Raw genomic sequence first — 10,452 nt, 5'->3', positions numbered from 1 at the left:
TATGGGCACGTGCCAATAAAAAAGAATATACTGGTTTGGCTCTAATTAAAGGGTGCCGTGTTGAACTAGAGAATACAAACATGTGGGGTCTTGATCCATTCTTGTATTGAGCTAGAGGCATGTATTTTATTATCCCATTGCAACGCACGGGCATATGTGCTAGTGAGTAATAAAATAAATAAAGCGTGTTTTTCCTAAAAAAAACTAGTTATTTCTAGTTTTTTTAGGGGTACTAGTTTTTCCCAGTGATTTCGATGAGCCAGCCATGCTGCTAGTGGATGGGCCTGGTGCGCGAAATGGTCCTTCTTTGACTGATCTCGGAGCTCCTCAGTTATGGCCCATGGACTACTTTCAGCCCGCTAGAAATCGACTTCGCCTTCGCTGCTACGCAGTCATGTCTTCTGTCTTAGCCCACAAGACCATAGTCCCCCCCTCACGCGGCGGCAGAACACGGCCGGCGATGGAGCACGGGACGTCATCGGCGGCGGCGCTCTGGGGGCACGAGCACCTCCCGCTGCTGGCCCGCGCGCGCTCCAAGGACTCGGTAGAGTACATCCTGCAGGCCCTTTGGCGCACCCGCCGCACCGGCCTCGACGCCGCCGACCGCGCCATCGTCCGCGACATCCTCCAGCTCCCCTCCGACTCCGAGCTCGACCCCGTCCGTACCTACCAACTTCTCATCTCTGCTCCCTCTCCCCCTTCCGCGCCGCTGCTTGCGCCAGGTGCGAGGCATTTTTGCAAAAGCAGCTTGGCCCTGTGCTCAATGCCTATACTTCTCTCTGTTGCAGCTCTTGGTGTGCCTCAGGATACTGACCCGCAGGTGCGTCCATGACAACATCGCGAAGGAGGAGATTCCGAAGCTTTTCCCTGCAGAGGTGCTGCCCGAGCTGCAAAGGCTGCTCACTTTGCTCCTGCAGAAGTTTCAGCCGGAGTGGCGAGAGGACACCTTAAAGGATCAGGTAATACAGACCTGAGCAGCAACGAGGGGCTGTCTTATGAACATTTAATCTGAAAACAATGCAATTGATCCAGTACCGAGGTCAATAGTTAGCATGTTTTTAGCTTTATCCTTTTCGTAGGGTTTGTATCTGATTGTTATTGTCTGAAGGATCTGTGGTCTCAGTTTAGTGTGATGCGTTATTTTGTAGGCATCCGCGGCGAATTCGGGAACAACAAAAGGCCATTTGAGTAAAAATCAAGACGCGTCAGAGCAACCAGCTACTACACAGGTTAGTTCAAACAATTGCTATCATGTGCTTCTGCATAAATGCGTTGACATTTTGCTGGAAATTACTTGATCTGTGAGATGCTTATTATCCTTTTGTATGTGAGAGTAGTTCATTGATTGGTCTGTAAAGCTCCCCGTTAAGAAAACCGTTTCAGTACTTTTGGGGGTGCAATCAAGATATATTTGATGAAAGGTGTAATTCGTGTGAATCATCATGTTCCCTGCAGCTTCACTGTGGTACATCATCAGCAAAGGTGTCGTCTGAATCAGGAGAGAAAGAAGGGAAGCTACAGTTAGCTAAGGATTCCTTAGACAAAATGCTCAACGATGTATACCCAGTCAGGGGCAAAGTGTCAAATGCTGTGAGTAATGATTCTTTAGACAAATGCAGAGCGTTGGCTGATATATTTTCCCTTTTGCAATTCAACGTTTTTTGCAGACTTGCAGTGAGTAATATCAATTGTTTCTAACCATCTTTTGCAGGGCAATACCAACGGGGGCCATGGAGAAGCAGCCAGAAGCACTTAGGAAAGGATGATTCTAGCGCTTCTTTTTTAGCTCTGAGGGCATTTTTTTAGCTATAAGCGACCCATATGTAAATTCACTAGTAGTACCTTTTCCATTTTTATTAAATCATTGGTAGATAGCATCTTTGCAACTAGAATTATTGTGTTCTTTATCAGACAGAAGGCAACTTCTGCCATGTTCATCTGTCTTTACTGGTCTACGCTATAGGGTTGATGCCAACATGGGAGATAAGAGCATCTCCAAGCTTTTGCCCCTAAGGGCATCTCCAGCCGTTTGCCCCCCCCCCCCCCCCCCCCCACGAGGCGCTTTTTTCGCCTCCTGGGGGGCTGCCGGCGAGAACTTTGGCCTGGGGGGCCAAAATTTTCCACTCGTTGCCTCCCCACGAGCAGTGTTGGACTCCTCACAAACGGAGCGGCATTTCGTCGAGCACCTTGACCGCGGCGGCGGCGACGACCTCCAGCCAGCGAAGGAGCACGCCCCTGAACTTGCTCCCGCCGCCACCAGCCCCTCGCTTGCCCACGCCGCCGTTCTTCACGAGGCTCGTGGCCGAGCACTCCTCCCCCTCGCTGCTCGACCCGGTCGTCGCCGCGGCCGCAGCGACAAACTCGCAGCCGAGGCACCCGTCCACGCCGCACCTGGCGCACGCAGCAGCCGCAGGCGCCGGAGCGGGAGCGGGAGCAAAGGGCGGCGTCGACAGCTCCGGGCGCAAGGCGGGGGCCGCGGTGTCCTCGGACACGACGGAGATGAGAGCACGGAGGAAGAGGGAGTTCTCCTGCTCGGAGTTGGGGAGTTGGAACCCGCTGCCGCCGCGCTCCAGCCTTGGCACCATGGCGATGTGGAGTCCTGCGGTGGCGGGAGGCGGCGAGCGGGGAGGGAGGCAGGCGCAGGGCGGCAAGCGGGGAAGGAGGTGTGGCGACGGCACGCGATAGCCAGGGCGAGGCGTGCGGCGAGCAGTAGTGGCAGGCGGTGGGCTCGAACTGGCTGACCACCGGCGTGCACCGCCTCTCACCGGCGCCCGGCCTCTTCTTGTTCTTCTTCCGCGGCGTCATAGAGCACTGGGCCGGAGCCTCCTCCGCCTCCAGCAAGTCGCGCTCCGTGGCGGTCCTCGGCAGCACGGCCGCCGGCGACACCTCCTGCTCTGTGACGCCCTCTGCGCACGCCTTGGGCGCCTTGCGCTGCTGCATCGCCGACGCGCGGCCGGTGTGCCTTGCGCTGCTGCATCGCCGACGCTTGGAGGAGGTGCTGCGGGAGACGGCCAGCGCCCGCCCCGTCCTCACCCGTCCCGACCACGCACGGCGAGCTCCAGCCTCCGAGCCTAGAAGTCGCCGAGGAAAGAGGGAGTGTGGGCTGGAGAGGAGAGAGAGGGAGTGTGGCTCGCACGTGGGTGGGCCTGGAGAAGATAAAGGCAGTTGGAGACACTGACTGGTGGACCATTTTGCATGCAAAAGTGAGTGCCGGCGTCCCCAGCTGCCCCCCGGGTTGTTGGGATTCGCCTGATATCGCCGGCCGTGTTTTTGGATAAATCCGGCGCAAAACAAGCCTTTGGAGGTGTGGCTGAGAGCATTTTTTACTGCCGGCGGTCAAAAAGGGGTCTGGGGAGGCGTTCTGGGGGCTCTAGTGGAGATGCCCTAAGGCACAGCCGGCTGTGCATTTGCCGCATGCGCGCGGCTGCCGCAAACGCAAAACCGAGCCACGCGCAACCCAGCTGTTGCCATTCGGAACATTCCCGTAGCCGATTCCCCTCCCGCGCCACCGTCACCCCCACTGGATCCAGACATTCCCGCTATAGCTGCACTACCATGTTGCCCGGATCTGCCGTTCCCCTCCTCCAATCGTCCGCACCGCCGCCACAACACCCATTTCCACCCGTCGTCACGCCGCATCGCCCCACCGACGAATTTACACTGTCGTTGCGTTGCATCTGCCGGATGCCGTCAAAGCGTGTGTAGAGCAAGTTCGGCTGCCGCCGCATTCAGCCACGAGAGTTCGCCGTTTTTCAGCATCAAGTTCCAATGCGACGGCCGATGATATTGGCTCGGCACCTTCGAGACAATGAAGATGGCCGCACGCGCCTATGACATCATCGTGTGGAGGCTCAGCCGGCCGTGCCACGAGCTCAACTTCCTGGTGATTGATATGCGGGCGGATGTGAAGTTCATCGGGCTGTACCAGTGAGTCCCACCCGAAAAAGAGGAAGACCCGCATCATCCTCAAGTTGAGGGACACCAGGAAAAGCGATGAGGCAGCGATGGCAAGGTTCACGAGGGAAAACCCGCATCTCATGCAGGCAAAGGAGTTCTTCTGAAAGAGGGACAACGAGTGCAAGACAGAGGATGTGGTTGGCCCCTCCGGTGTGGTCAAGCTCGAGTTCGACGACAAGGTTGAGCTCGGCGATGAGAGTGACGAGTCCGACAACATTGACTTGGACAACCTGTAAGGTGTTCATAGGAGTCTATTGTAATGTTGGAATGATCTACTCCCTCCGTTTCTAAATACAAGTCATTTTATAGATTTCAATATGGACCACATACAAAATGAGTGTATTCATTCTAAAATGCATATATATACATCCGTGTGTTAGTCCATATTGAAATCTCTAAAAGGACTTATATTTAGGAACGAAGGGAATAGTTTGGATGTTCATTTAATCTATGCAATGTTTGGATGTTCAAAACTTTTAATGTTTGAAGTGAACTATGCAATGTTTGAAATGTTCTAAAAAAATATTTGCATGTTTGAAGTGCCCTATTTTAGGGCAGCCGTTGGAGATGAAGATTTTCAATTGCCCTAAGTCATTTTTTGGTGCCTCCAATATTGGTGCCCTAGAATAAGGCTAAGCATAGCGAGCATGCTGCAAAATAACCATATTGAAGAAATAGGACAATTAAGCACTAACCACGATAATTCTCCATCGAACAGCCTGCTGTTATGCCCAAAAATTTGTGGTTCATGCTCAACGCTGACACATTCTTAAAGCACTTCAAACATGCATTCCTAAAACACAAGTCATAGCGATTCTATCAGCCAACACAAGCAGTTATTTGTAACGCTGGTAACAAACCAACACAGTTCCATGACAAAGTACATACTCCCTCCGTTCCAAAATAGATGACTCAATTTTGTACAAAGTTAGTATAAAGTTGGGTCATCTATTTTGGAACGGAGGGAGTACGAAAATCACAGAAATTAAGCTGCAGTAGCTTTATTATTTGGAGATATCATGGACTCAGCTGGACCGGCGTGCTGCTTGTTCTAGGCACATCAACATACTTCCTTCACATTTTGGATCTAGATACGCACGATGTATTCTGTATTTTGATCCGATGCCAAGATGTGTTGAGGATTCCTCTCAGATTCCATATGTCCTCCACTTTTTCGGGTTGAATGTTTGCGGCCGAATCCACCTGTTGTCCACGAGGCGCATTTTCAGACTCATTAATCTGAGCAACAAAAGAGTGAAACAGTAATGCTTCCAGCGGGGAATTCTACTTACCGCCTTAGCTACTATCTCGGCATTTGGTGGTATGTCCAATGTGGCCTCAAATAGAACCCATGCCCACTTGTCGCTTTGAGCTCCATCAGAGACGTATGGCACATTGCTTTTCTGACATCTATGAGCTTCAACCCATGTTTTACCCCCATCAACAGATATATCTACTCTCTCAATGCCACGGCCGCCACCTGAGACTGCATATCCAGCAATTCTAGCCTGCATAGAGCATGCAAACCAGTGTGTACAACTCATCAGAATGTACATATGCTACCTACACAAGCTGCAGTATCAGCTTATACATTCCTTCCTATCATGGAAGTAATGCTAACCTTTCCTTCCTTGATAACATCCACATCTTCCAGGGTGCAAATAGCAGACTGCTTGGTCAAATCCAAAAAGAAATTAAGATAAAATAGACTTGACTTCATTAACACAGAAGCAAAAAAAAAAAAAAAAGGTTTTATGAGAACTAAGTGCTTCAATGCTTCATAGGTGCATCCTGCAATAAATACATAAACAAAACAAACTGATGGTAGATTAACACCTACCAGAATACCAGCTACACTAATCATAAAAGGCCACATCTAAGGCAGGACACAGCATTCTGTTCCATAAATTTAGAACCCATCTAGAATATTCTTGAATCCAATGTAGATCATTTTAAAATGGCAGATAATTGCAAGGAGTATGCAAACAGCCTCCGGCCCAGTATCTGCCATTCTTCTCTATATTAAATGGATATGAGACTAATCAACTTTTCTGTTCACAGGGCATTATAAAAACATTCATAACTGCGGTATATTGTAATGTCTTCTATTTGCGTGGATTTAGTCCATTGTAGTTGACAAACAAGAAGATGTTTAATAACATCTAGCAGTCGGTTCTGAGTACAACTACATAACTTACTAACTGCGATTACTTCAACAGACAAGAGAAGAATTGCCAGTACATTATACCTGCACAGGAAAATCCATTTGTGGTCTTCTAGTTGACCAATTAATATTGTCCCAATCTACGGTAGGTGGGAACATCTTGTAATCTTTTTGCATAAAAAAACCCTGGTTGAGAACAGCGATCAGTGTTTATTCCCAGAGATTATATTGAAGAGGTACCGCAGTTAAATTTTCAGTAAACCTGGCATTCTTCCTTGATTATGTTGATGCTGTCAAGCCATTTTACGGAGCGTGCACCTATAACACCAGGTACGACCACACGGAGTGGATATCCATGGTCACGATTGATGGTCTATACATGGTAAATCACGACGGGTGAAATACGGAACATAGCAACACAGGAGCCATTACAGCAGAATATTGAGCCAGATAATAAGGTTGCATCTAAATTTGAGCATAGAAAAACTGACAAGTAAACATTTGATAAATCAGAATCTGGTGTAGCAGTGCTAGATAGATAAAGTGCGACACAAAAGCCAATGCACAATAAGCTAACGGTGGATATATATGTTCAGTAAGAGAAGCTTCAGGTGTTGTTTTCATACTAAACACTCTGCCTTAGGAAGTAAACACCTATATATGCATAATACGCTATTATGTTCCAAGAAAAACCCATATTATGGTATCACAATATGTCAAACTATGACTCTATTTCATCAAAATCAGCTTCAAAGAAACAAATGCATTAGGTAATAATTACGTGCTGACAGAAAATCAGCTTCAGAGAAACACATGCATGAACAAAAAAGTGAGAAACAGTAAGCAAAAACTAGGAAAAAAACATTCGGAATAATTGATTTTGAAAAATAGTCTAAACCCCAGAGGAACGTTAAATCAGTTCAGCTTTGAACTATTAAAGGAAATAAAATCAATGCGCAGTCACCTCTCCATTCATTTCATATGCGAGTAACACATCAGCATCAGGATCTGTTGCCTGCTTTAGTGGAATTGATGCCTTATAGGGGCCACCTTTCTCCTCCTGAAATACGAAAGTCTCAAGATTATTGAGGTAGGCTACAAGGATTGCTGCTGATCAATAAATACAGACATACTCACTTTACACCTGTCAACACTGACGAACTCAACATGTTTGCCTCCTAAAGATGTGACTGAACTGAGTTTATGTATTCCAACTAGTTCAAGGACATCGGATAGTTTTGCTCCACCCCAAGTTGCTGGAACGATTAGTGCAAAGGTAAAAACATTGTAGAATAACCAAACTACTACCTCTGTTCCAAAATATAAGACGTTTTTGCAGGCTAAACTAGCCTACAAAAACGTCTTATATTTTGATACGGATGGAGTACAAGAGAACAAAATTGTATCTGAATTATATAAGATAATTGGTGAGGGCGATTCAGGCCCATTTAGTTTTTTATGTGCCATATAATAATCAAGCAGGGTATCGTTCCTCATTACGTAGATGAAACAAAGGTACACAGAATAGTCTATGAAAGCACTGAGACTTATAGCAGAAACCTAATTCTAGTGGTACGCTAAATATGTTCATGCAGTAATGGTACCAGCATGCCCAGATCTCATAAAGTGCATATTCTTCTGGGTGTCAGCATTCAGAAATATGGGTACATTAGATTGCATTTCTATAACAGAACTAAAATGCATTCCTTACATTCAGAAAATTCAGATTACCATAATGCGCCTCTTACCATTTCCAAGAGCAGATACGTCCCATCCAACACCTCTCACTTTCCGTACCTTACTCATTGCAGTTCTCTTATTGCCTGCACACTTTTATATAACAATTATATTGTTAGATCCCTATTTACTAGCAATACTCATACAATAGACACCATAGAAATTAGAAAGATAAGAAAAGCATAAAAGGGACTTGTCGCAAACCTGTAATGTTGCAGTGACATTGTACTTCGGAAGCATCCTGAGTGTGAAATTTGCGTTGATTATTTACTAAAAGATAATAAGTATTTGAAGGTGCATGATAAGAGATTAAGAAGAACATTACCTAATGTCATCCATGGACAGCTGGATATGCTTATTAATGAGGCCACTGATGGAAACACTGTATCTGTTCAAAGGTCATATAAAAGTATAAGGTTTGGTCCTACATTAAGGGTTTGCAATATAAATTATAATGATACATGGATACGTATAGTTCTTTCTATAAAATGGAAACCTTGAGATATCATCAACTTTGGGAATTGGTCCATGATTCCTCTTGTAGAAGAAATCCACTGGGGTGATATAAGATGAAACTAACGCAGATCGATGAGGCTCAGCATTAAATGGCTCCTGCAGAGAAGCAGACAACCCCACCAGGTCAGTGCTATAAGATTCAAATGAAGTGGGGTGAAACATATTGCGAACGTGCTATATAGAACTCCTCCACTTCTTGTCCTTTCTAGGAATCAGGTATTGTTTCTATAAGCGATGTCTTACGACGAAGCGTAGGAATGGGTTCCGAGACAAACTGATAATACATCAACCTAGCCCGTCCAAATTAATCCAAAACACATAGACAAGTCACAAATGCGTACTTATCCTTTTTTTCCATCAATATAAAGGAAAAGTTCCTGCTGCACAAGAAATGGTACTCCTATAGAATGTCGTAATTAATTCACAGACATGTCACATACTCCCTCTGTCCCCAAATACATGGCGCATAAATTTAGTCAAAAAGTCAATGCTTTCTAAGTTTGACCAAATATATAGAAGAAAATATCAACAACTATAATATTGGATGAATACATTATCAAAATATATCTAATGATGAATATATTGATATTGATTTGGTATTGTTTATCTTAATATTCTTGTATACATTTGGTCAAACTTAGAAAGCGTTGGTTTTTTGACTAAGTTTATATGGCATGTATTTCCGGACGTAGGGAGTAATCTGGTTCTACATTTGTTTGAATAAAAAGTTTCGCCAATTGCATGCATCTAATTAAAAAAACTTATCTTATTTGTCTTTTTCTATCTTCCCATTCATCTCCACTACACCCCTCGTCTTCTAATTCCTTCTGTTCGACTAAGGAATTCTCTATAATAATTCGCAAATCCAAATCTGCTAATTGTTCCCTAATAGCACCTGCTCCTGTTGCAATTTTCTGATTTCGAAATGTTGCAAAGCCTGGGGTAGAAGAAAAGGGAGAAATATTGTGGCTACTGGATGCAGCTTCCTCTTTGAATAAACCTCGTAATCGTATACTAGGCCCTCCAAATTCTTAAGAGGGAAATCCACATAAGTATTTTGCATACATATGAATAGAGACCATTTCGACGAAAGTTCGAGTTTGCGTGTTTCAAGTCAACGGTCAAGTTCTTCGAATAAATCGCCTAGAGAAATCAGACTCCTACAACTTGTGAGAAATTCAGGAATAGCTGGAGTTGCTAAATGCTAACTACACATAGCAACAGGCTGGAATCCCTGTTGGAGTGTACTGGAACGAGGACTTCATCACCCTAATCAGAACTGGAGTGGGAACCCCGATCGTACGCCTTGGTACCGGCAGTCGGACGCGCACCTCATCACTAGACTAAAATTCCGAGCCTAAACACGGACACCCGATTGCTCACGGCTCATATCAGCAGCCGAACGCGCCACGGCATAAACGGAGACGCCCGCGATTCCCCCCGCCCCGATGCGGCGGCGCACAAATCCAGCAGCCCCAGGCCGCGAATCCGCAGCCGACGCCGCCGCCCGCGCCGCGACATGCCAAACCCACCCGCGCGACCGAACAGCAGGTAGGAAGGAGGGCGGGCGAACCAACCTTGGAGTTGATCCTGAGGGCCGGGTGGCGCGGCGGCTCCTCCGCGTAGTCCGATGGCGCCGTGAGCCCCGGCATCTCTCTTCCCTCGTCTTCGCTTGGTCACTGGCCGTGGTTCTGGTTTTTTTGACAGGCACGCACGGGAGTATTTTTGTTGTCGCAGAATTTGGGTGACGATGACACCGATGATTGTGGGTGTGTGGTGAGTCGGGAACTGCAAAGCCGCCGCTCGATGGCCTAACATTCCATGTGCCATGACACGCGGGCCCTCTCGTCTCTGGAAACAGGGGTCTGCCCCTGGTTTCATTGAAACAAAACCACAGCGTTTAGCTACATTGTTTCGTTCTATACGAGGCGAACGGTTCTCTTCATTCCATTCTCTTTTTTCTTTTTAACCAAAAAAAAACCGTGAGAATTTATTGTGATTATTTAGACGAGATCATTCTCAAGTCTACCTATGGTCTCCGCTGCTAGTAAAAGAAAAAGAAGGTAGGCTGCGTTCGG

The 10,452-nt window shown here is 46.6% G+C and overlaps 2 protein-coding genes across 3 annotated transcripts; one reads left to right on the top strand and one right to left on the bottom strand.

Annotated features, from left to right (window-relative positions):
• The first annotated feature begins 418 nt into the window (after positions 1 to 418).
• LOC123156248 (uncharacterized) lies at positions 419 to 1,931 on the top strand. Of its 2 annotated transcripts, none has more exons than XM_044574392.1 (5): positions 419 to 658; positions 789 to 959; positions 1,149 to 1,229; positions 1,456 to 1,590; positions 1,712 to 1,931. In XM_044574392.1, the coding sequence occupies exons 1-5, from the start codon at positions 461 to 463 to the stop codon at positions 1,754 to 1,756; spliced, it is 630 nt and encodes a 209-aa protein (XP_044430327.1). In that variant the 5' UTR covers positions 419 to 460; the 3' UTR covers positions 1,757 to 1,931. The 2 variants fall into 2 exon arrangements, with proteins under 2 accessions (XP_044430327.1, XP_044430328.1); XM_044574393.1 differs by having other exon boundaries at positions 1,456 to 1,594.
• Positions 1,932 to 4,648: 2,717 nt separating this feature from the next.
• LOC123156247 (sulfite oxidase) lies at positions 4,649 to 10,191 on the bottom strand. The gene is made up of 12 exons (XM_044574391.1): positions 9,952 to 10,191; positions 8,355 to 8,470; positions 8,184 to 8,246; positions 8,063 to 8,099; positions 7,870 to 7,951; positions 7,259 to 7,377; positions 7,086 to 7,181; positions 6,384 to 6,494; positions 6,206 to 6,307; positions 5,579 to 5,626; positions 5,250 to 5,465; positions 4,649 to 5,160 (listed from the first exon to the last, which is right to left on the bottom strand). The coding sequence occupies exons 1-12, from the start codon at positions 10,024 to 10,026 to the stop codon at positions 5,032 to 5,034; spliced, it is 1,194 nt and encodes a 397-aa protein (XP_044430326.1). The 5' UTR covers positions 10,027 to 10,191; the 3' UTR covers positions 4,649 to 5,031.
• Positions 10,192 to 10,452: the final 261 nt, after the last annotated feature.

The sequence above is a fragment of the Triticum aestivum genome, chromosome 7B, assembly GCF_018294505.1.
Source record: "Triticum aestivum cultivar Chinese Spring chromosome 7B, IWGSC CS RefSeq v2.1, whole genome shotgun sequence".
Classification (NCBI taxonomy): Eukaryota; Viridiplantae; Streptophyta; class Magnoliopsida; order Poales; family Poaceae; genus Triticum; species Triticum aestivum.
The sequence above is the reverse complement of the archived record's forward strand: the minus strand, read 5'-3'. Positions and strand labels throughout refer to the sequence as shown.